The sequence below is a fragment of the Tiliqua scincoides genome, chromosome 6 (genome assembly GCF_035046505.1).
Source record: "Tiliqua scincoides isolate rTilSci1 chromosome 6, rTilSci1.hap2, whole genome shotgun sequence".
Classification (NCBI taxonomy): Eukaryota; Metazoa; Chordata; class Lepidosauria; order Squamata; family Scincidae; genus Tiliqua; species Tiliqua scincoides.
In genome coordinates, this window is record NC_089826.1 from 42196284 (window position 1) to 42221136 (window position 24853).

Below are 24853 nucleotides of genomic sequence, written 5' to 3' on the forward strand. Positions count from 1 at the left end.
TCACTGCTTCTCTACTGATTCCTGGCACAGAAAAAGAATATAGGTGTGGCAGATCAATTTTTAAATTCAAAAGCCATTGTGTGGAGCCCGTTGCTATAGAGTATTGAATCATGCCTATCACATTAATCCTTCCTTTAAAATGCAAACTTTTTTTAAAAAACTAAGAAGTTATTGTTGCTCTGTTTCTTTAGGTACCGAGCAGTTGCTTCCTGGAGTCGTGTTCAGGGAATTGGTGTCCCCTTGAGCACAGCTATTGAAATTTTTGCCATTTGGATTCTTTCCTTTGTTCTTGCTATCCCAGAAGCTATTGGCTTTAGCATTACACAGTTTAACTACAGGGGACATCACCACGTTACCTGCATGCTCATCCTTTCTAACAGGTTTTTGGAGGTACGTATTAAAATGAGTGGTTATTTTGCCATGTAGGAGGAAGTGGTGGGAGTTAAAGTAGAAGGGAGAAAATGCAAACTCTGAGGGAGAGGAGGGATAAGGAAAGAAGCCCATCTGGAGAAGAGAACATGGTAGAGTCAGGTCAACATCCACTTATCAAAGATAGGGGGAATATTGTGAGTGCTGAACTTATTTTGAAAAATCCAAAATGTTTCTATATCTTTTATAAACTTACTAAATACCATAGACCAGCCATTTTCAACCACTGTGCTGTGTCACACAGTGGTGTGAATGGTCCCCAATTCTGTGTGTCCCTGTGTCACACTGTGTGTCACAATTCTGTGTGTCCCTGTGTCACACAGTGGTGTGAATGGTGAGTGGTATGAAGTGTGGTGTGAATGGTCCCCAGGTGTGCTGTGGATGTTTGGTGAAGGGTCATTTATTAGTAGGACCATTGGGGGATATGAGCCCCCCACTGACAGCATGGTGTGCCTTGTCAATTGTCAAAAACCGATGTTGCGCCTTGACAATTTTAGTCAGTGTGCCGTGAGATGAAAAAGGTTGAAAATCACTGTCATAGACAATAAGCTGTTAGCTGCTTTCAGATATGGGCTTTGTTGCTGAATATAGTTAGACCATTGGAAATGTGCTGTGGACTCACCTTTTTCACCCTCCCCCTCTTGGTGCACTCATAATTCCCTCCTCTTTGTCCTGGTTTTCCATAACCATTGTTTGTTGCAGTGCCTGAACTGGGAAAACTACAATTATTTTATGCCTTGGCTTGAGCCTGAGATCAGCCATAGCAAGGAGGTTCAGTTCAGGAATGAGTGAGCAAAAAGCGGGGAAAAAAAGTAAAGGAGCTGTTGAGACAGACTAAGGTCAGATACCAAGGGCGCAATCCTAACCCCTTATGTCAGTGTTTTCCAGCACTGGCATAACGGTGCCAATGGGACATGTGCTGCATCCTGCAGTTGGGTGTCAGTCACGGAGGCCTCCTCAAAGTAAGGGAATGTTTGTTCCCTTACCTCAGAGCTGCATTGCCCTTATGTCAGTGCTGAAAAGCACTGACATAAGGGGTTAGGATTGCATCCCAAGTTGTATTAAGGAAGAGGGCCAGAGACAGAAGTTCTAGCTAGGACTGGGTTAGGATCAAGAACCGTTACCACACCTGCTCAGGAACACATAGGAATGGACTTAGACATGTACTCAAAACAAGCGTGTTAAAGGATCTAAATTGGTTGTAGTCCATTTGGGGGCTGGGAGAAGAAGATAGAGAATCCACAAGGTTCAAATCACAGTAAATGGTTTATTTCATGATTTTTTACAATAATAGGAGGGGGAATCAAAATAAATGCAGTGTGAAAGGCAAAACAACCATATAAGGAAGACGCAAATAAATGAGCACTAATATGCCAACAGTCCCACTTAGAACTGTTACCAAGGTAGCTGCAAGGGGGAATTATTTAATAAATGTTCCCCTGGAATAGGATATAGGATGGCCAGTCCTGCCCTTCCAAAGGGGAGGGATTAACAGCCAATCCTATCCAACCTTCCAATACTGTGCAGCCATGCCAATGGGGTGTGCGCTGCATCCTGTGATGGGGGGGGGGGGCTGCATCATTGCTGCATTACTTTGGAGCTGCATCATGGCTGCACTGGTTCTGAAAAGTTGGATAGAATTGGGCTGTTAGGCACAATGAAACGGTGCCCTAATAAGGAATCTCTTAACCAGTTGCAGTCAGCACAAAGGTGGGGGGGGGGAGGAGAGCTTCCAGTCAAACAGATTATGATTTATTGTACAAGAACAAACATCAAAAATACCACACTTCACAAACAGCTCAAGAAAAATGCAGTAAGAGAGATCCTAATTGGGGTGGCTGTGTGTGTGTCTAGATTGCGGTGTGAGTGCAGCTGTGCTTGCATGGCAAGATGGGGGACCCTAACTAGATGTGTTTTTGAGATTGGGATTGATTGATATATTAGTTGGGGATGTGGTAAAGGATCTTCTTTGTGTGCTCACTTTCCCAATCCCTTAATCAATGTCTCTGATAAGGGTGGTCTGGCAGATCAGATGGCACATGCTGGTCTTTTATGGCCTTGTCTTCTTCCTCTGGATATATAACTTGCAAGGTAGCAGTAGAGGTCAGGACCTTGAATGTCTGACCTGGGTCTTGGAGCATCCATTGATTCACAAATAGTCTAGAATGCATTGCAACATTGGTATAAGCAGGCAGGCCTGACTTGAGTGGTACTGCTTGGCACACCGGGAGATGCAGTTCATCATTATTAAAGAGAACAATAGAAAATAATTCAAAAAATCACCTCCAGTAACAGAAGAAACTCTGTTTTAACCCAAAGGTTGTTTGATATTTAGAGCAAAAGAGATGGAGAGGAAAGGGGGGAAAGGACTAAGCTTGGTCTCTATGGAAAAGGGGGGGGGGAGAAAGGTCAGAGGTCATGCTGAGCAGAGGGATGCTATTTTATGGCTATTAGGAGGTTTACTCAGGAGGATAGCAAGATTTTAGGAGAACTGGTTCTGAAGTGAGCAGAAGAGGGAGAGAGAGAACTGGACCTGAGAAGGAAAGAAGCAGTTTAACCAAAGCACATGGACACAGCAATGGCTCAGTGCGTGCAAAGTATGGGAAGGAAAAACACAGTATGTCCTGGTTTTCATAAATGAATATAGGAAAACAGTGCCCATTTTAAAACGCATATCTGGGTCTGCAGTGGTTGGTGCCCAGTCGATCTGACTTGGCACAACTCCCTATCAGCACACACACCAATAAGTGTGGCAGCAGGATTTGAGGGGCAAACCTAGGTAGGCAGAGTTCTTGTTGGTGCCGTTCCCAGGTTGCTGGACCAACTACAGGGCACAGAGGAGAATCAGCAAGGAAGGAAGAATGGGAGACTTTGAATGGGAGACAAGACTTGTCTTATGCTGAGGAAAAGAGAGGAAGGAGGCTAGTAGAGAGCTCCCTGGTGTACTTGGCTAATGGAGGTTCAGTGAAGTTGTCGATGGGTGGAGGCAGTGGAAGGTAAATTGTATAACTTTTTGGACTCTTCCGAAATTGGGAGTCTGTTGTCCATTCATTTTTGTTCTTCTCTCAAGGCCCCTGATATAGTCATTCTCAAGCTTCTTCCAGAAAACATTCTGAGTACAGTATTTGAAAATTGTTGCATACCCCCTAATCTTTTTTTTTCTATGAGAAATGTGTAATCCTTTATATTGAAAGGGAGCAGGCACAACTTTTGTCCCTCTATGAGCCAAAACTGTTCATCATATGCAAACTCATGCAGCTTTTCCCTTTGTGAAAAAAAGAAGTTTGCAGTGGGAGTTTGAGTGGAAAACTAGTTAGAAGGGGAAAAATCAAAAATTTCAGCTATTATTCCTCTGAAAATCACAACCCCTCCCCCCCAGGTCTGCTTTTGGTTAACAAAAGGAAATGTTAAAAAAAAAAAAAGACCTATACAATTGTTTCTAATGTGTAGTTTATTAAATGCATAAGAGACTCTCCTGTTCCATTTCTCTGGAATGAAAAAAAAAAAATGCTGCCTTCCCAGAAATAGTCCAAAAACAAAACCAAAAAACTTTCACTTAAGAGGAACCCTGGTTTGCAAAAAGCCTGTTTCTGTTATATTTTGACAATGTCTAAATACAGAAGGTTATTCTTGCGTAAATGAAAAGAAGAATTTGGAGCAGGAGGTCAAGTCATGAAAGGTTCAAATACGTGAATGGAAGCTAAAAGGGAAAAACTTATAGCTGAGTGTTTACTATAGTAAATGTTGTAATCAATCACATCACTTCACTTTACTGAAACTTTGCATTTGTCTCCTTTTCAGCTGTCCTAGAGACCTTGGAGTTGTTGTTTCTTAAAAGCCATTCTTTCAAATATTTGTGCGAGAATGTCAAACCCAAAAGGCCAAGTGCTTTAGGGAACATGTGAAAAGGGATATTTTCCATAGAAAACTATTTCCATGTGAATTTACATCATGAACAGACAAAAAGATGTCTGTGTTATTTACATGACAGTACAAAACTGAGTTGAAGTCAGATCTGTGTGGCTTAATGCCCTTCATTAATCCTTTGAAGGCATCTTCTATAACTTTAAAATGTCAGTTTGCCTTTTAAATATTAAATGGGTTGTAGTAGCTGATGGTTTGCAATAGTTTTCTAATGATTTCATGCCACAAAAAGAGGCTAGATTGACACCCCAATCCTATCTCCCTCCCACGTGGGCATAATTCGTGTTGTTCTGATGGAGGCTGCTTTACAGCAGTTGCAAAGCAGCCTCAGCTGTTGCACATGGCTGGTCCTCTGGCGGGAAGGCCGGAGCAGCCTCCTGTGTTCCAGCTAACTACTAGAGCAGGTAAGCCTGTGCAGGGCGTTGGAGGGTAGTAGAGAGGGGGTTGAATGGGTCGGGGAGTGGGCAGAACAGGGGAGGGGTGGACAAGGCAGTAACAGGGCGAGGAGGAAGATGAGTCAGGTCTGGGAGGGGGCAGGATTGTCAGTGCACACCAAATTCCAATCTCCTTCTCAGGCCTTACCGCCTTCCTAGATCAACATGAACTTACACCAGTGATCGAGCTGGCACAGGTCCAAGTTGATCCATAGTGGCTGCTGGGGCTTACCCCAAGGAGACCTCCAGCAGCAAAAAAAATCCCTCATGGGATACAGCAGTAGCCTCACTGGTGCCGCTGCATCACCACATGGGGATTTAGATAAAATTTGGCTGCCTACCTCTTGCTCTGATTAACATGAGCTGTACCTTTTTGAAAGAAACCGAGTGAATCTCTTCACATTAGCCTGCTAGCTTCCTTCAAACTGTCCTGTTCTGCAAGGCCAGCACCATAACTCAGTCCAGGTCATAACTCAGTGGTAGAGCATATGCTCCGTATTCAGAAAGTGCCATGTTCAAATCCCTTGTATTTCTAGTTCAAAACATTGCTGGGAAAGACTTTTTTTGAGTTTTGGGGAAATGTTCCTATTCAGAATAGATAGAACTGGGCAAGACGGGCCCATGGTCTTACTCATTCTAAGGCTTATGAGGTCAGGCATTTCTGGGGCCCTCGGGACAAATCAAACGCTCATCATTCAAGCAGCAGTACAACTCTTACTCACTTACATTGAGCTTTACTTATTACCAAGCGGCAGCATCCCCTTGCCCCACACCCCTGCCATATTAGAAAGTAAAGCTTTGGTATCAATTTTGAAAACTCCAAGCAGGGAGGAAAGGTGCCCCTTTGGCTTCTTTTAACCATCTTCTGGCATAGTTTGAAAGCAGAATTTCAGGGGTAGCCAGTCCGTGAGAAAAGATAGCCTATCACCATAAAATGGATGATGCCAAAACCTTTTGGCTCTCTGTCTTCTACCAGCAGAGCCAAGAGCATCTAACTGGGTGATTGAGCATGTGCAGAGTGCCTTTCCTTCAGAGTTGGTCACCATCACAGAAAAATCTCAGATGTGTGTGAGCTGTCTGCTTATGCAGTGAGAGAAACAACATTACACTGACAGCAGCAGAAAATTGAGGGGCTTCCTCAGAGAAGCGGAAGCAAAGAAGTGGGGCAGAGGCTGGTACAGTACATTGTTGCTGCCAACTTTTAGCTAAGCATTTGCTCAGAAATGTTCCCATTGATTTCAGTGAAATCATCTGTGAGAGATATTTGACACAGGTGATAACATTCAGTCTTCAGGTTTAAAGGATCTAAAGAAAATTTTTTTTTCATGCACACACACAACCTCCCATCGCACCCCAATCCTGTAACCAATGCCTATAACTCTGAAAGAATTTTTTTTTAAACCACTCCTTTCAGAATAAATTAATTTGTGGTAAAGCTTTCATCTCCATATTGCAAAGCTAGTTCTGTTCTTGAAATGCATGTAAACAGGCTTTCAGACTTCTGACTCCTTGGAACGTAGTGAAGAGCCACAAGTAATCCTCTACTACAAGCACTAGGATATTCTAGTGTGGGAACCAGTAATATGACATCCGCTAGGAATAAACAACTGGTGGGAAAGAAATTATGGAAACGGAAAAAGGATTCCCCTTATGCGCATCCCTGCCAATGACCAAGAAGCAAGAGAGGGAAATGCGTAAGGCTCTGTGCGTACATGTTGTTCATCATGAAAAACGATGAGAAACTATATATTAGCAGTGGAGTTAGTAAACTGATTCATCCTAAATCATCCACAACCTTTAATATGAATTAGGGAAGAACGGGATGTTAAAAGCATCTCCTCCTTCCTGTCACATAGTGTGCATACCATCCAGAAGGTTACATTCCAGGCAGAGGGTTAAAGCAACCACTAGAAGCAGAGAGCTGGACTCCACATTTTCCAGATGAACATGTGCTCAAGTGGTCTCTTTCTGCCGGGTACATAAGCAAGGCTCTTAATCTTTCTCCTGATAGCAGAGCCTGATTATCCTTGCAAGACATTCTTAACCTGGCCCTCTTGGCATAAAAATCATTCACAAAAGCCTTAAAAGGTAACTGAGCAGGCCTTTCACTGGGACAGGCTGGGATGGAGACTGCAGTTACCTTGTGATTTGAATTCAAAGATGAGTAGCCCTGTGATGGTTTTTATCTTCCAGATGGGTCACAGTCTTAATCGGCTGCAGTAAAAATAACAGAGTTTTGTAATGCCTTAAAGGCTAGTCTATTTATTTTAGCATATGCTTTCAGGGATGCCCTCTGAGGAAGTTAACTGTCGACCGCAAAAATTTATGCTGAAAAAAATTGGTCGGTCTTTAAGCTGCTTCAGAGTTTTGTGGTGATTAATTTTTAAATGGCTTTGAGATATTCTTAATAAGATAAAATGGATATACATTTTTAAAATGCATAAATGTCAGGTTTAGCAAGTCAGGAGTCTGGTGGAACTTGTCATATGGAGAAATAACTGCAATACAAGTAAGAAGTGATATGTATAAGGAGAGAAAAGTGGCAGGGATGTTTTTAAAAAGAGGGGATAAGATCTGAAGTGTGTGACTGCCGCCAGATCCACCCCCTTCCTCACCCCACCCTGGTTCCTCCCCCAACGTGCAGGCTCCATGCGAACCCTGGGGCTGGTAGGTTGGCACAGGAGGTGGGTGGTAGCAGAATGGGGCAAGGGGTGGGCAGAATGGGGTGGAGACCAGGGTCTGGATGGACATGTGTCAAGGGCAGGAAGGGGGCAATTATTGGCACCAGTGGCCTATCCCCGTTCCTGGCCTCAATCTATCTATGTTGGTCCGCTTGGACTTGCGCAAAATGGCTAGTGCAAGTCCAAATGGGGGCAATGGGGGCTTACCCTGAGGCAAGGGAAGAAATGTTCCCTTACATGAAGGAGACCTCCAAGGCTTCCCCCCTGCATGATGCAGCATGTACTCCGGTGTCATAGCTGCATCGGTGGGGGGTGGGAGTTAGATAGAATTGGGCTCTTAGTACTTTGATACTTTGGAACATCTAACAACATTCAGGGCGCAATCCGAACCCTTTATGTCAGTGCTTTCCAGCACTGTTTTTAAAAAGAGGGGATAAGATAAGTGCTTTCCAGCACTGATATAAGGGCAATGAAGCTCCGAGGTAAGAGAATAAACATTCCCTTACTTTGAGGAGGCCTGTGTGAGTTACACCCAACTGCAGGATGCAGCACACGTCCCATTGGTACCGCTATGCCAGTACTGGAAAGCACTGACATAAGGGGTTAGGATTGCGCCCTATGATGACATACAGCATTGAACAATATTTTGTCCTTGGATAAATTCAGATTTTACTTCATGTGGAAAATTAAGAACAATAATCTTTCTTCTATGTAAACTTCTGAATTTAAAAAGTAATAAAGCAATCTTCATACATTTGTAACATAGCTCAAAGAGTCATGATGACCACCTGATTTTCTGTTTTATTTGAGGAATATGCTGCATTTTATTTTCTGACTGTTTGTCGCATGTTCTTTCTCCTCTGCAGATTTATGCCAACATAAAGGACTGGTGGCTCTTTGGCTTCTATTTTTGCATGCCACTTGCATGCACTGCCTTCTTTTACAGTCTAATGACATGTGAAATGTTAAATAGGAGGAAGAGCAATCTGAGAATAGCTCTCAGTGAACATCTTAAGCAGGTAAGGCATGAAGCAAACACCTAGAAAACACTTCCATTTATATTGGCTGTGTTGGGGTGGGCCAACTTTCGGGTTCTGGGAGCTTGCTACTGGCACAAAATGGTGGTCTGAAGAGGCATGGAGCATGTTGCAAAATGACAGCTTCGGGAGGCAGAACCAAATGCAAAATGGTAGTTTGCACAATAGTTTGAGTTTTGACCGAAAGGTCTTTAGGCAAACTCAGAGATAGTGCAAATGGATAATGCAGGTACCATGTTCTAGAGGCGAGACATAGTTATTTCTCTTTTTAAACAAGTGAAACAGCTGGACTGAGTCACTTCCTAAATTTAAGTTCTACTTTCTGACTTCTTTGGACTTCATATTTGACAAAGGACCCTTTCGGTCAATTTCTCTAACCTGGAACAAGGCCCATGAGTTCTTGTTTATGCAGTTAGGGAGATTTAGGAGCAAAGCAGAGAAAGTGAGGGAGGAGCTGAAAAGCGTGCATGCCATAAGTGTGCACATTCATTAATGTGTGGGGCTGGTTTGGGCTTCAAAATATCATTTGAAGTGGCCCAAGGACACATTTCACTTCCTCAATGTATTGTACTTTCTGGTCCTTCCTGTTTTAGCCAGGTCTGAAGAACAGTACATTTCCTGCTGTGACTAAAGATGGAGTAATTTTGTTCTGAATGTTTGACAGTAATTGTTTAAAACAGTGTTTCTCAAACTGTGGGTCGGGGACCCACTAGGTGGGTTGTGAGCCAATTTCAGGTGGGTCCCCATTCATTTCAATATTTTATTTTTAATATTTCAGATTTGATGCTACTATGGTATGTGACTGCATATGGGGAAATGTGACAGCTATACTTTTAACAGGTTACTGTGTATATGCTTTTAACAATAATAGTAAATGGGACTTGCTTTTGGGTAAGTGTAGGTAAAATTGTTAGACACTTTCCTGCTTGATCATGTCACTTCTGGTCATGACACCACTTCCAAAGGGCCCTGACAGATTCTCATTCTAAGAAGTGGGTCCCAGTGCTAAAAATTTGAGAACCACTGGCTTAAAATGTTTTGGATAATTACTTCATGAACAAGAATGGCAATTCAATTCCACTCCTCAGGATCTACTTCATGTGAGAAGTGTTCATGTTTTTTCAATGGCTACTCCTGAAAGATGATGTGCATCAGCGAATACACCATTGGCTATTCTGAAACAGCATAGAAATTAGAAGCACTGTAGAACTAGCCCAATGTACTGGAGCAAAACTTTCCATGGGGTTCCAATGAATGTAGTAGGTGTTTTTTTCTGAGTATCTGTTTTTCCTGTATTTGGGCAACTTCAGTTTTATTCTCAGTTGCTTTATGCTTGGTTTGGTCCAAATTCTGACTTGTCTTTTTGTTCTCTAGCGACGAGAAGTTGCAAAGACAGTTTTCTGCTTAGTTGTGATTTTTGCCCTTTGCTGGTTTCCTCTCCACTTGAGCCGGATTCTGAAGAAAATGTTGTATAATGAACAAGACCCTAGGCGATGTGAATTACTCAGGTATTATTTTATTCTTAACAAAATACAATATGGGGAAGGGTAAAAACAGCAATGTGATAAGCTAATAATAAGATAATTAATTATAAGGAGATGCTGAACTAAGGAAATGATGTTTTAAAGCTGCTCAGTGGTAGAGCACATGTTTTGCATACAGAAGGTGTCAATTTCAATCCCTGGCATCTCCCGGTGGAGTTGAAAAAGATTCCTGGCTTAATCCCTGGGGATCCAAAGCTAGCCACTTCCAACTATACTGTTAGAAGGACCAGTGGTGTGACTTAGTAATGGCGGGGTGCAATCCCTGGAGTGTTGCAAAAGTGCCATAAGGCACTTTTCACCACTTTGAAGGGAGATAGGCTGGTGCAGACATGCGCTGGCCTCTCCATGCCAACAAGGGCCCTGGAAGGAAGGTGAGTTGCGTTGGCGAAGTTTGGCTGACACAGGGTCGGGGGGCATGGGGAGGGCAGGGAGGAGGCGGGAGGTAGGCATTCCAGGGCAAGGGAGGGCAGGTGGCCGGCCTGTGGGCAGGGAGTGGCAGGCAGAGCCAGGATCAAAGAGAGCGACTAAGATGATTACGGGGCTGGGGCACCTTCCTTATGAGGAAAGGCTACGGCGTTTGGGCCTCTTCAGCCTAGAAAAGAGACGCTTGAGGGGGGACATGATTGAGACATACAAAATTATGCAGGGGATGGACAGAGTGGATAGGGAGATGCTCTTTACACTCTCACATAATACCAGAACCAGGGGACATCCACTAAAATTGAGTGTTGGGCGGGTTAGGACAGACAAAAGAAAATATTTCTTTACTCAGCGCGTGGTCGGTCTGTGGAACTCCTTGCCACAGGATGTGGTGCTGGCGTCTAGCCTAGTCGCCTTTAAAAGGGGATTGGACGAGTTTCTGAAGGAAAAATCCATTATGGGGTACAAGCCATGATGTGTATGCGCAACCTCCTGATTTTAGGAATGGGTTAAGTCAGAATGCCAGATGTAGGGGAGAGCACCAGGATGAGGTCTCTTGTTATCTAGTGTGCTCCCTGGGGCATTTGGTGGGCCGCTGTGAGATACAGGAAGCTGGACTAGATGGGCCTATGGCCTGATCCAGTGGGGCTGTTCTTATGTTCTTATGATCTGGTGGTTATGCTGGATCTTGACCCCATTCTCTGGTAGCACAGTGCGGCTCAGGGCTGCTCAGATTTGTGCCACCTCATCAGGTGGCGCAGATCTGAGTAGACCCATTGGGGCCGCTGCAGTGTGACATGGGGTAAGGGAAAGTGATTCTCCTTGCCTTGGGCTGCAATGCTTTCATCCCAACCTTGTAGTGGATACAGCACAGGCCTGCTGGCCTGTCTGTTCCAGCCCAAGTTAGGATTGGGCTGGCAGCTTCCTGTGACCTTCCACTCTCCATGCCAGTACCCCCTTAGCTTTCTTTTCTTACTGCTTTCAGTCCAAGGACCACATGAATTAATTTCTCCTCTATAAGCTTTGCAGGCAAGGTTTTGTACCATATTTTGAAGCATAATCAGCATTTGTTTAGTGCTTGTGGAGTGTGTGCAAAGCACTTCTCATGGATCATCTTGATGTATGCCTTATGGCAAACTTGTAAGATAAGTCAATATTATTATCATTAAGAATAAGAATATTTACATATTGCTTCTCAGCATAAAGGTTCGCAAAATACATAGCAGAATGAATGGAAAAAAAGTGGTTGCTTGCCCCAAAGGAGCTCATAGTCTAAAACAAAAAGACAAATCATTATCCAGGTGGAGCTTTAATATGCCACAGTTGGATGGTGAAAATCCTGCTATGTATGGCTGAACCAGCATTTCCTATCCATAACAAACCCCGAAAGTACTCCAGCTATGAATTACCTAAAAAGAGGCACAAGATTGGTTCTAGATATTTCATGGGAGGAAAAGTAAATATGTACAATACTACACTGGGCCTGGCCTTCAGCCACTTGCAGTCACATGGTGGAAAACAGTAAGTGCCCCTATGGGATCACTGTGTTCCGTTCCACCTCAAGGCCAGCAGGTGGATTGCCTCAAAATATGAGTTTGTTCTGTACAAATAGTTCCTGCTGGGTATGAGTAGTGGAGCTCATTTGAAAGCTACCACTTTTTCTTTCTTTTTCATAAGGAAGGAGACTCCTAAAGCCAGGCCAGATGATGTTCCTTTGGAAACTTAACTTAATGCCCTTTTTGCCTGGATTTTTGCTGCTAGTGCTGTCCACAGTAACTCTCCCCCTTTTGCCCCTTACTGGAGGTTGCCACATAACCTTTATGGATTGATTAATAAATCTGTACATTTAATCAACTACTAATGGTTTTTGTTCAGTGTTCTGTTCTGTGAGTTTGGCATTTTGTTTCTGCTTGTGATGTTTTGCAGGGGGAGTATTGAGGTTTATTTTGTTATGATTTTACATTTTATTATTACTTTTTAAATGGTAAACCTTCTTGGGTGCCTACTTTTTAGGAGTGGAAAAGTGGGATAAAAATGTATTAAAATGAAATAAAAATAAATTAGTCTGTTATATAGTGGGTCCATGCGAATAAAGGAAGGCATAGAGATAACAGCTCAATATGTTTATTCCATCTTCAGAACAGAACCTGGCAATGAAAACACAAGTCAAACACCCCTGGCTTTTATACCCTTTTGCTCTGCCCAGATTCCCCATGATTGGTGCTGTTGAAACACTAACTAGAGGACCAATCGGACAGTAGGATTTCAGTCCATCATCCCATTGGCCAGCCATAAGACTGGGCCGATCAGTTATGCAGGATTTCGATCCTGCATAATTTGCATACATAACAAGTCATTTTTCTATAGACTAGTGATATACCATTGTTGACAAAAGTCAAACAATCAACACAATAAATTCAATAAGAGAAATGATAACAGCCACAAAGAAACAGTTCAATTGCCCAGTCCTGTCTTTGGCCAGCCTTTAGCATGAAACAGCATGCTGCAGGGACCATGGGAACCATGACCTGATGGAGAGGAAAGTAAAATAATTTTTTATTTATGTACTACACCATGCCATTGTCCCTAATGGGCCTACTCAGATCTGCACTAGCCCTTTAGCTGGCTCAAGTCCAAGTGGCCCAAAGTGTCGTGTTGAGGTCAGAAAGGGGGCATCACTGCCAGATTCAGTCCCTCCCTGCCTCTTTGCCCCCTTACACCCCTCCTCCCTGCCCCTTCCTTGCATCTTTCTAGGTCCACTAGAATGTGCAGGAAGGTTCCTGCTTTCCTGCAGGCACTCAAACAGCACACTGTTCAACGCACTGCCAGAGTGCACTTTGCGGCTTTTCAGCAGCTACAGCTGCCAGTGGAACACATGTTCAACTGGTGGGCTTAAGCCCAGAGGATCGGGTTGTTGTATACGTACATTCATACGTACAGTACCATCTACATACTTGTCACTTTACAAAGATTGACATGGCTGGTCTTTGCCTTAAGGGGCTAACACACTTTATAAATAGATATAAGGGGAAAATGGGGACCTTGAGGAAAGTGGGGCTGGGTTACAGAGCGAAAAATATTAAATTATTTCAGTTACTCAGACTTAAGCTTAGTTATCGTAAGGTACTAGAACTTTGAGTATCTGCTAAAAGCTTTCCATGAAAGGTGAGTTGAAGGAATTAATATGTTCACAGTGCAATGCTATGCATGTCTACTCAGAAATAGGTTCCACTGAGTTCAGTGGGACTTACTGTGAGAGGGAAGGCCAGTCCTATCCTTCCCTAATCCCAGGGCTACAGCAGCACCAAAATTGCAACCTCTGTATCCTATGGGGCCAGGGAAGCACTGCCAGGTCTCCTCAGAGTAAGGTTAAAAATGCTCCCTTGCCCTGTGTAACACTCAGGCCATTCCAGTGGGTTTCCTTGGATCTGCATCCACTATTAGGTGAGCGCAGAATTGAGGAAATCTGTGTCAGGTTTCCCAGGCCAGGAGGGGATTTGCGCCTGCCTCTATCTCCACCCCCCTCTCAGGCCCGCTCCTTGCCCCCTCCCCCCCAAAAGTCAGCTGTACTCACCGCTGGGAGCTCTCAGCATCCATCTTTGGGCGCTGAGGCCTGGCGCTGACTGGTGCTGGGCTTAGCACCGGTGGCGCATTCTTAGTGTCAGTGCAAAAGTGCCTTACAGCATTTTTGCAACAGCCTGGGCCTGCGGCACAACAGTCCATAGGCTTGGCCCCTAAGTATGTATAGAACTACAACCTGTTTCAGCCTGTGTCGTACAGTAAGAAGTTGCATGTCAGCTGTGCATAGCATGCTTTTCTTTGTTTTTGCAATGCTTCATTTGTTTTACCAGGTGCTCCTTAGCCTGAACTAAGTTTTCCATAGCTGTCAAACACTTCCTGTTACTCCAGTTAACCTGTGGCACAAGCTAAGATTGAACAGGTCACAGTGGAGGCTTTCATGTTTCATAGAATCAATTATAGTTGACCAAGCAATATCTTTTCCAACATGAAACAGCTGCCATAATTTTCTTTCATTTTTCCACCCCAGCTTTTTCTTGCTGCTGGATTATATCGGCATCAATCTTGCAACCATAAATTCCTGCATCAATCCCATAGCACTCTATTTTGTGAGCAAGAAGTTCAAGAACTGTTTCCAGGTAAGGACTGGGATGTCGTAAAGAAGAGTCTTGACAATAAAACTGACTCAAGAAATATTTGTGGGTGATAATTTGGAAGAGTAGGATAAAAATGTATTGTAAAATGGTGTGTAAAACCACTTACTGAAGTCTACCTGGTGGGAAGGACTAAGAGCATACAGGTATGTGTGGCTTAACGATGGGGTTACGTTCTAGTAACCCCGTCATTGAGCAATGTTGTTGTTAAGTGAAAAATGTATAAAAACTTTGGTGGTGTGGGTAATATCCTTAGGGGGCCCCAGAGTCCTCCTCCAGGTTGTATCGGGCTTTCTGGTATTGGGAAGCAAACCAGAAGTAGTTTTCCAAAAACCAGAAGTAGCTTCCAGAGGCTTCTGCGGATCATTCTGAGGTCTATGGAGGCCTGGTGTGACCTTGAGGAGGCCTCTGACACCACCAACACCAAGGTAACTGCTTTACAGTAAACCAATGAAGGAATGCCGTATATGCGGTACGTCATTGGTCAGAATATTGCTAAGAAATGCACACCTGTACTTTGATGTGGGTGGTGGAAAAGTGACAAAAAGAAGAAAAGACAAATGAGAAAACTGGAGAAGAGAGTCCAAAGTGCTAAGAGGATCTGGGGTGTGTGTGGAGGGGGGTAGCCAAATATAGTGAGACTCTGCCTCACATATTCAGTTCATCTCTTGCGACTCTCCATTGATTTATGTTTATGTGTTTTTAATGTCATTTTCTGATCATTTGTATAGATATTTGTTTCAGTGTATCCCAGTTAGTATTTGACTTTACATATATTGTTTTCAGCATGTTGTTAGCTGCCTCATAGTTATCTGCACAGATGGAAGGGCAGGATATAAATATTTTAAATTAAAAAATGTGGAACAGGTGTTACTTTTACCTGTTATGCCCTTGGAAGGATCATCTCTCTGGAACAGAGACCATTGAACCAGTAACTGTGAAATCACTTTCTTGAAGATATGTATATCTGTCCCAATTTTCAAAAAAAGACTACAGGTGGGATCCACTGATTTGGGATCCACTGATTTGATTCATTACTAATGGTGAGGTCCAGCTGTAAATGCCTTTTACCAAGGAAAAAAGCACCAAAATCCAATTTCTCACCTTAGTGCTGTTAAATAATTGTAATTTCACTTCACTAGATTCCATTATTCACCCCATTTAGTGACTGAATGTGATATTGCCTCTATACCAATGCATTCTGGGATGACAATGGAGGAGCAAGAAACCTGGAAGTGGTCTTTAAACTATTGGTATCCACTGATTTTTTTTTCCACTGCCGGTTCCAGAATAGAACCTCAGTGGATGACGAGGCATGCTCTGTATACAGAAAGAACACTGTTGTTGGCCTTTAAAACAGAGAGGAATGCTAGGTTTTTATACCAGCTATGAGAAATGTACAGTAGAGCTGACAGTTTCCAGTGAATATAATATAGATTATGTTTGTTGACATTAAAAACATTTAAAACTTGATATAATCTCTTAATTCCATTAGGAGCCCTATCCCAACTAATTTCCTCAGTGCCGATGCAGCCACACCAATGGGGCGTGCATGCATTATGTGGTGGTAGGCAGTCACACTGGCCTCTACAAGGAACTTTTGTTCCTTTACCTCAGAGTAAGCTTCTGCTTCTCCAAGTGGTCTCTTCAGATCTAAACCAGCTATTTTGCTGGAATACTTCTGGGGAGAATAAGGGAGAGGGAAAAGGGATAGGATCCTAATGCAAGTCGCTATTGCAAGAATCCTGCCCTCCTGCCTTTCCTTCTTCCACCCTGAAACTCCCCTTTTTCTTCCTCTTCCCACCCCATTCCTCCCACTGCCTGCCCTCTGTACTGGCTTATGTACACTCCCACTGGTAGCCAATAGCAGTAGTAGGCCACCAACTCCACTGCCATTTGCAACAGTGGCTCCAAAATGGCCACCAACAGTGCGCTCTGCACACCACCATCTACAACAACCGAACTCTGTTCTGCTATCCTAAATCATGTGTTAGGTTTGGGCTGTATATTATCTTTTTTTTTCTTTTTAAGTGTTTGGACAGATACAAATTTCTTCAGGAAGGGACAATTAGGAACGCTTTTTTGTCTCTTTCTTTAAAAATCTGCAACTATTCTCTTCTCTTCCCAATTGTCACTTTTTGAAGCGTCACTCCATCAACAGATTAACTTGTTATTAGAGATTGTTTCACATTTACAAACAAAAATAATTGAGTAGCCAATATGGGTTCTGCTCCCAGCCTCTCCCATCAGGTAGACTTCAGCAAGCTGACTTACATACCTCTGTTCAATATCACTTTACAGTAGCAAGAAGGGAGTTTTTTTTTGGGGGGGGGGGGCAATCCTATTAACCTGCTGCACTGGTGGAATGTACATTCTCTCAGTGCAGGGCACTTTAGGGCAGTCACAAAGTGCATCCCATCATTCAAGGTTGCTGGGCTGCAGCCACAAGTGGCTTGTGGTCCTGGTCACACATCAGTGGACCTAGGAAAAGCTGCAACACCAGTAAGTTGGTCTGGGGGTGGGCAGTGGTGCAGTTGCAAACCTACCATAAGGTCCGGTGGGGCAAAAGCCCCAGGCGTGAGGAGCTAGGGCCCGCAGAAGCTTCTCTGAGGCTCCCAATGGGGACAGAAGTTTAAAGCGTCATGGAACCTCACAGAGGTTTCTCCGATGCAGGTGGAGGTCGTTCAAGGCTTTGTGAGACTCAGGTGAGTTGGGGGGGATTTCTGTACAGGGGACAGCAGTAGCCTGCGGGGGGCACCATTGCAGACCTTTGCCCCAGGCATAGGGCTGGGGAGGTCAGCTGCTGCAGTGGTGGGGAGAGAGAGGAATGGGGGGTGCCAATATCCTATCACCCTTCCTGGCCTTGATCCACTTTTCTGCATCCTCTCAGACTTGTGACATCAAAATTACTGGTGCAGGTCCAAGTTGACCCCTCTGCACCTCAGAGCCTTAACTCAAATATTTCTTTATCCAGAGGAAGCCTCCAGGGCTGCCCTCCCAAAGGATGCAGCATGTGGTACAGATGCATCAGTGGGGGTTGTTTAGATAGGGTTGGGCTGTCCCACAGGCTAACTAGTCACATAATTTTAAGTAACAATTGGAGGACCACAAGAATCTTTTAGTCATAAACATGAGGCACTCTACCCAGCAACGTTTGTCTGGCTGCAGGCTGTCAATACATCTTTAAACACTAAAGGACCTTAAAATCAGAATTTAGTACTCTATTTTCCTTTTGGCTAATAGAAAGGAAGGGCACAGAGAGAAGATTTAGTCATAAAAAGAAAAAGAAAAGAGAGAAGCTGCGCTTCTAATGTCATATCTGGCTTGTCTTTGAGGTGCTTCTTTTACTTTAAAAGCTAGCCACAGAGCAATGGAGGTTTCTAAATTCACCCATGTTTGTGAAAATATAATTTCCCATAGAGATAGTCCCCTTCAGGGCTTTTTGCAAAGTGCAAGTGCGAAGGAGACCCCAGGAATGTTGCAGTGTCATGTCCCCATTAGAGTATAATCAACATGAGCTTTGCCTGTTTGTTCTTCTGCAATTTAATCCACTTGACCTGTCCGCCTGTTTCCACTGCTCTCAGATTCCATTACAAAGAGGTTAATCCCTTTCTCATCAAGGACTCTCCTCTATTAAATTAACCCCATCTCCTCATATCTGTCTTGAGAGACCCCTTCAGTTTCATAGGAGAGAGGATTAGTTGAAATGTGACTCTCATTTTGTGCGTCAAGTGCCCAGCAACTGGGCAGTGAAATGGAGGGGGGGGGTGCATTTTGGTTGAGTCTTAGAATAGGCAAACCATAATAACAGCTATAGCTCCATCTCCAGAGGAGGCTACATGGAAATAGAATGGGATGTATGAATCTGGGAGCTAAAGGGATGGAAAACAAGCAAATATGCCTTTGCCTCTCACGGCAAATTGTGGTTTCAGTTCTTAACTATGGCTTGTATGAACCATGGTTTGGTGTGATACCTGAATTAACTCTACATTTGGTATCATTTGAACAATGTTTCAGTGCTTTTAAATTCTACTTCTGACCATGCCCACATTTTGCTTCACTCGGGAGGCTTCTGCATTCCACTGAAGACAGGGATCGACCTTTCCAAAAGGACCACAAGACTAATATTGTTTGGAATCTTTTCTCTTGCCAGTCATGCCTCTGCTGTTTGTGCTACCAGCCTGGAAGTCAATTGTCATCCCTTCCAATGAATGGAACAAGTATTCAGTGGAAAAACAATGAACTGAACAATCACGTTACAGAAAGGAGCACCCACAAGAACAGCTCAAACTGAGATTTGACAGAAACCGCACTTCATGTTCTGTGATGGACAGAAAGCATTGCCTACTGACACTTGTTAAGAGAGAGGCGATCAGTATTCAATAAACGTATTGTATGCGGAAGCTCTGTGCCTGGGCACTTAATTTTGAAGATGACCAAATAAACTGGGTGTACATAGATGAAGTTCTGCACAGATGTTCAAACATTAAATACAGTTTTTTTAATGAAAACAAGAAGGATCTACAATATCCTGAAGACTATTTGCAGGCTCCAGATAAAACTGCTCATTAAGTATGTTGCATGTGCCACCAGTTCTTTAAAAAAACTGATGGTAAGTCAAAAGGAGTCAGGTGCCATCAACATCTTTTGTTATTTGTGTGACAGGACATATTTTAGTAAATGTATTTCACATTTAAAAGCATGTTCAACATGAAATTTGAAAAGTATTTTGTGTGTGCGTGTACCAGTCATCAGCTACATTGTATGAGTATTGAAAATGAGATATTAGCTGGGCAATTATTTGCGGTACTTTGCTCAACATTCATTTGATGTATTGGAATGGCTCTGAAATAGCGACAATATTAGATGCTTCAGGCATAAACTGATGCCTGAAAGGTACTGTCATGTAATCACTATGCAAACTCTTTACAATGCAGGTATATTTGTATATATCTATATAAATGTGATCCTTTGTGAAAGGACATTTCAAGACTCATTCATAGCTCACCAGCTAAGTTTCATTATTTTTAACAGCTTATGTACCTAAGGGCGCAATCCTAACTGTGAGTTAGGCTAAAGTATGTTTGTGCCTCCTCAACACAAAGTCACGGCAGCGTATGGAGGTGCACTGGCACATGAAGGCTGCATCCAACCTTTGTGGTGGCTTGCAGGGTGAGCCTTGCATTGGCCAAGCTTGGCTGATGCTTGGCTGAGCTTGGCCGAGCTTGGCTGATGCAAGGCTTTGGGGTGGGTGGGGAGGAGGCATGAGGGAGGCATTCCAAGGTGGGGGGAGGGCAGGTGGAGGGCAGTCCCAGTCCCAGGAGGGTGGGGAAATGGGAGGTGGGGCTGGGCTCTGGCTGTTATGCCGCATCCCAACCCCCGTTTCTGAGCAGCGCGGAGGGACTTCAAGCCGCTTCGCTCTCCTTGAACTTGTGCCACCTTCTGTGGTGGCGCAAGTCCAAGGAGACCCATAGGGGCTGCAGTGGCTTACCCGGAGGTAAGGGGAAAAGTTTCCCCTTACCTTTGGCTGAGCCACTTTGCAGCCCTATCTCGTGCTGGGTACAAGATAGGATTGTGCTGTAACACTCTAATCCAGCAATTTTCAACCTTTTTCATCTCATGGCACACTGTCAAGGTACCAAAATTGTCAAGGCACACCATCACTTTATGACAATTGACAAGACACACCATGCTGTTGGTGGGGGGCTCACATCCCCCAATGGCCCTACTAATAAACGACCTTTCTCCAAACTCCCGTGGCATGCCTGAAGACCATTCACGGCACACCAATGCGCCACGGCACAGTGGTTGAAAATCGCTGCTCTAATCTGACAGAATCTGTTATAGCTGCAAGTTGGAATGGGGCAGCATTAACATGAATAGAGCACATAGCACATGCTTAGCAAATGTTTGCTGGAGGTGACCGCTTGTGCAAGATTGCTTAGAATTCAGTGCCTCAAAAAGTACATTCACAGTAAAATAATGGCATATACAAGGACAGTAGATCTCGCACTACGCTGTGATCATTTGTGACTATGTTTCAGGCATATGCAGAAACAAGGACACCCATGCCATGGGTGGGGAGGGGGAGTCTGGGGGGCAGGGATGAATCAGAGTGGCAGTGACTTGCACCAGGATCTTCTCCCTTCTTTTTGAACCACTTCTACCCCTTTTCTCTCCTTGAACTTGTGCCAGCAAAATGGCTGCTGTGAGTCTGAGGAGACCTGTAGACAACTGGGCAGCCTACTGGCAGATAAGTAAAAAATAGTTACTTCTGCAGGCTGTTTGATCACACACACACACACACAACATAGCACACAGCACAGCTCTGTTGGCATGGCTGCATGCTATAGTGGTGAGAGATAGAACTGAGCTGCGTGGAATATTTTTGGACTGAGCCAAATCACAGTGGGTCTGGATCTTGCTGCCTCTTATGTAAGCCCTATTAGCTTCAGTGAAAATTGTAACCAGGGTTGAAGCCAATTAACCCAGAAATGCCTAGTGACATCCTGAGATGGGTCCTATTGATTGTGTTCTGTGTACGACTGTCTTGATGGTCACTTAAGTCATATTCCACTGTTCAGAATTTCTTATGTAACAATTATAATTAGTAGGACTGCTGTCATTATTATAAAACTTTGCTGCTTGATCAGTTTTGGATTTAAATTGATGTCACTGAGCACCTTGTGGAGGAAACTGATTAACAAATACAATAATACGGAAATGCAAAGTCTGAATCCATGTAAATGCATGATGACTTCCTCAACACTGTCGCAAACTCTGTTCTGTGGCAGGGTGTTTTTGGTTGTTACTGCCATGTAGGTAGTATTTTATTAGCCATCAAGATGAATTATCACTGTGTAATATATAATATGCATGCTACAAAAAAACCTACCAGGAGATTTATTGCATCTGCAATGCCTAGCTTTGGAAAATAGCCATGTGGATCTGAACATCCAGCTGTATTTCAAGTGGAAGACACAATTCTGTGCATAATTTACAAGGTCAAAATGCAAAGTGCCTACAGTTACATGTGCTGAACAATTTTGAAAACGTTTACAGACTGAAGAGATTATCTTAATTTGTATGTAGAAAAACTCTCCTGTGAAAATGACTGTATGTATTTTGGTACGTGCTTCTCTTTAGGGCCTTTGACTGCTTATATAAACATATGTATGTGTTAATGGTTTCAAGCAAAATATAAAGTGTTGACATTGCTATGGTAATCCATGAGCACATGGTGCGAATGAAGCTTTTTGAATTTTGTTCTTCACACCCCCCACATGACTCAATAGCTGCATAAATAATCTGAAAGAGGAATATAAATATCTTTATTGGGTTTTGACTCTGTGGAGTCAGCTTCATTGTCAGCATAGTAGAGTAGGCTGTGACATGAGAACATAAGCCCACACTTTGATTTCTCTAGAGAAATCAGAAATACATACATAGCACCACACATGCTTATAATACATACAGTCCAATCATGTGTGGTGTGTGTGTATCTTTTTTTTAATGAATTCGGAAAGAATTGTTTCTTGGGGGGGGGGGGGCAGGAGGCGGGGTGACAAACCAGCAGAGCAGTTAAGCATTCTCCAATGTTTTGACAAGCTGAGCCCAAAAGGTTCACCATCACTGAGCTAGGGCCTTCTTTCAGCAGATCTCTTGCTAACCCTCTCCTTCTCCAGCATTGTCAGTTCCAAACAGCTAGGCAGTGATTGTCAACCTTTTTTCATCTCACAGCACACTGACTAAAATTGTCAAGGCACAGCATCAGGTTTTTGACAATGGACAAGGCACACCATGCTGCCAGTGGGGGGCTTACATTCCCCATTGGCCCTACTAATAAATGACCTTCCCCCAAATTCCTGTGGCACACCTGTGAACCACTTGGGGCACACCAGTGTACCACGGCACAGTGGTTGAAAATGACTGTGCTAAGAGCTAGCAGCCATTCTCTTCCCAGAGAGCGACAACTGTTCACACCATCTTGTCTGAATCTGTAGGGTTCTGAGAAGACAACAGCTTTCTACTCTGATAAGAGGCTCAACAGTGCAAAATGTGTACCTGTCAGCAAGGTCCTACTTGTCAGTCCTGTGGCTACAGGGGGAGCACAGCACTAAGTTTTGGAGGATGTATCCTTCGCTTTCCTTTCACCCATGGGAATGGCTCTGATGGCTTGGGGAAGAGGCAGCTTATACAACACATTGAGGTGCCCTGTGAAACTTAATGCTCCCCCCCCCCATAGCTACAATACTGCTCCTTGTGTCTCCAGGTTATATTAATACAAGAACAAAGTGGCCCATGCTGCTCTGTGCCTTTATATATAAATTCTTGCTTAGTTTTATAACTTCCGGGTGGTGTGCCATGGTGCACCATGATTGTCTGGAGAGCTAATCTGAATCATATCCTCCATTGTAGCAATGGGAGAGGAATGAGGTGGGGACCCATTTTAATCTGCCCTGTGACTTCAATGAGAGCATGTTAACTTCAGTGACATCAATTGGGGGTATCTCATGCAGGCATAACAAGTTATGGGAGCAATCCCTGAACCAAGGTGAGATTCTTCTGAAGCTCTGCTCCTCCCTACCATGTCTCCCCCACCATGCCTTCTTTTTGCCCCTTGCCCTCATTATGCCCCAATGTACAAGTTCTGTGGGTGTTCACTTCCCATCAGTTCAAGGCTTAACTTTTTCATGGGTGGAAGTTTTAAGCTCACCTGTGCAAGGAGGTTAAGGAGTGATACTATTTTATTGTACTTCTAGAAGCAGGAATTGGAAGACGGTTGTTTAAATGTACCAGTCTCCAAAATATGACATTGTCTATGAGCCTGCATCCTAAGATTGGCTTTTACCATCATATCAAGGGAACAGTACTAATGGAAACAGGGGTCAGCCATTATTTCCAATTTATGCTGTTCCAGTCGATCAAAAAGAGCAATCAATTTTATAATTTGTGGGAAGCACCTGATGCATCATAAAGGAGCCTTGACAAGTTGGCAACCTTCAGTCTCGAGAGACTATGGTATCACGCTCTGAATGGTGGTTCTGGAACAGCGTCTAGTGTGGCTGAAAAGGCCGATCTGGGAGTGACAATCCTTTCCACACCTGGAGCAAGTGCAGTCTGTCCCTGGTCTGTCTCCCTGGCTATGGGCCTTCCTTCTTTGCCTCTTTGCCTCAGTCTGTTGGCCAAGTATCTCTTTAAACTGGGAAAGGCCATGCTGCACAGCCTGCCTCCAAGCAGGACGCTCAGAGGCTACGGTTTCCCACCTGTTGAGGTCCATTCCTAAGGCCTTCAGATCCCTCTTGCAGATATCCTTGTATTGCAGCTGTGCTCTACCTGTAGGGTGCTTTCCCTGCACAAGTTCTCCATAGAGGAGATCCTTTGGAATCCAGGCATCATCCATTCTCACAACATGACCAAGTCAACCCAGGCGTCTCTGTTTCAGCAGTGTATACATGCAAGGGTTCCAGCTCGTTCCAGGACTCTGTTGTTTGGAACTTTGTCCTGCCAGGTGATGCCGAGGATGCGTCGGAAGCAGCGCATGTGAAAAGCGTTAAGTTTCCTCTCCTTTTGTGAGTGAAGAGTCAATGACTCGCTGCAGTACAGAAGTGTACTCAAGACACAAGCTCTGTAGACCTGGATCTTGGTATGTTCCGTCAGCTTCTTAGACCATACTCTCTTTGTGAGTCTGGAAAACATGGTTTACTGATGCATTTGTTTAGCTTGGTATCGAGAGAAAGAGTGTTGGAGATTGTTGAGCCAAGGTACACAAAGTCATGGACAACCTCCAGTTCATGCGCAGGGATTGTAATGCAGTGAGGTGAGTCCACATCCTGAACCATGACCTGTGTTGTCTTCAGGCTGATTGTCAGTCCAAAGTCTTGGCAGGCCTTGCTAAAACGATTCATGAGCTGCTGGAGATCTTTGGCAAAGTGGGCAGTGAGAGCTGCATCGTCAGCAAAGAGGAAGTCATGCAGACATTTCAGCTGGACTTTGGACTTTGCTCTCAATCTGGAGTGTTGAAGAGCTTTCTGTCTGATTTGGTCCAGAGATAGATGCCTTGTGTTGCAGTTCCAAAGGCAAGCTTCAGCAGGACAGCGAAGAAAATCCCAAACAAGGTTGGCGCAACAACATAGCCCTGCTTCACTCCACTTCGGATGTCAAAGGGGTCTGATGTGGAGCCATCAAAGACTACAGTGCCTTTCGTGTCCT

At 43.9% G+C, this 24853-nt stretch overlaps 1 protein-coding gene across 1 annotated transcript in view; it reads left to right on the plus strand.

Moving 5' to 3' along the window:
• The window catches only part of EDNRA (endothelin receptor type A), a 39724-nt gene extending 20104 nt beyond the window's left edge, over positions 1-19620 (plus strand). Inside the window, exons 4-8 of the mRNA XM_066631774.1 lie at positions 192-390; positions 8335-8487; positions 9880-10013; positions 14518-14626; positions 18795-19620. Of these exons, the coding sequence (XP_066487871.1) occupies positions 192-390; positions 8335-8487; positions 9880-10013; positions 14518-14626; positions 18795-18935 (736 nt within the window). The 3' untranslated portion in view covers positions 18936-19620. The remainder of the gene's footprint in view (positions 1-191; positions 391-8334; positions 8488-9879; positions 10014-14517; positions 14627-18794) is intronic.
• Positions 19621-24853: the final 5233 nt, after the last annotated feature.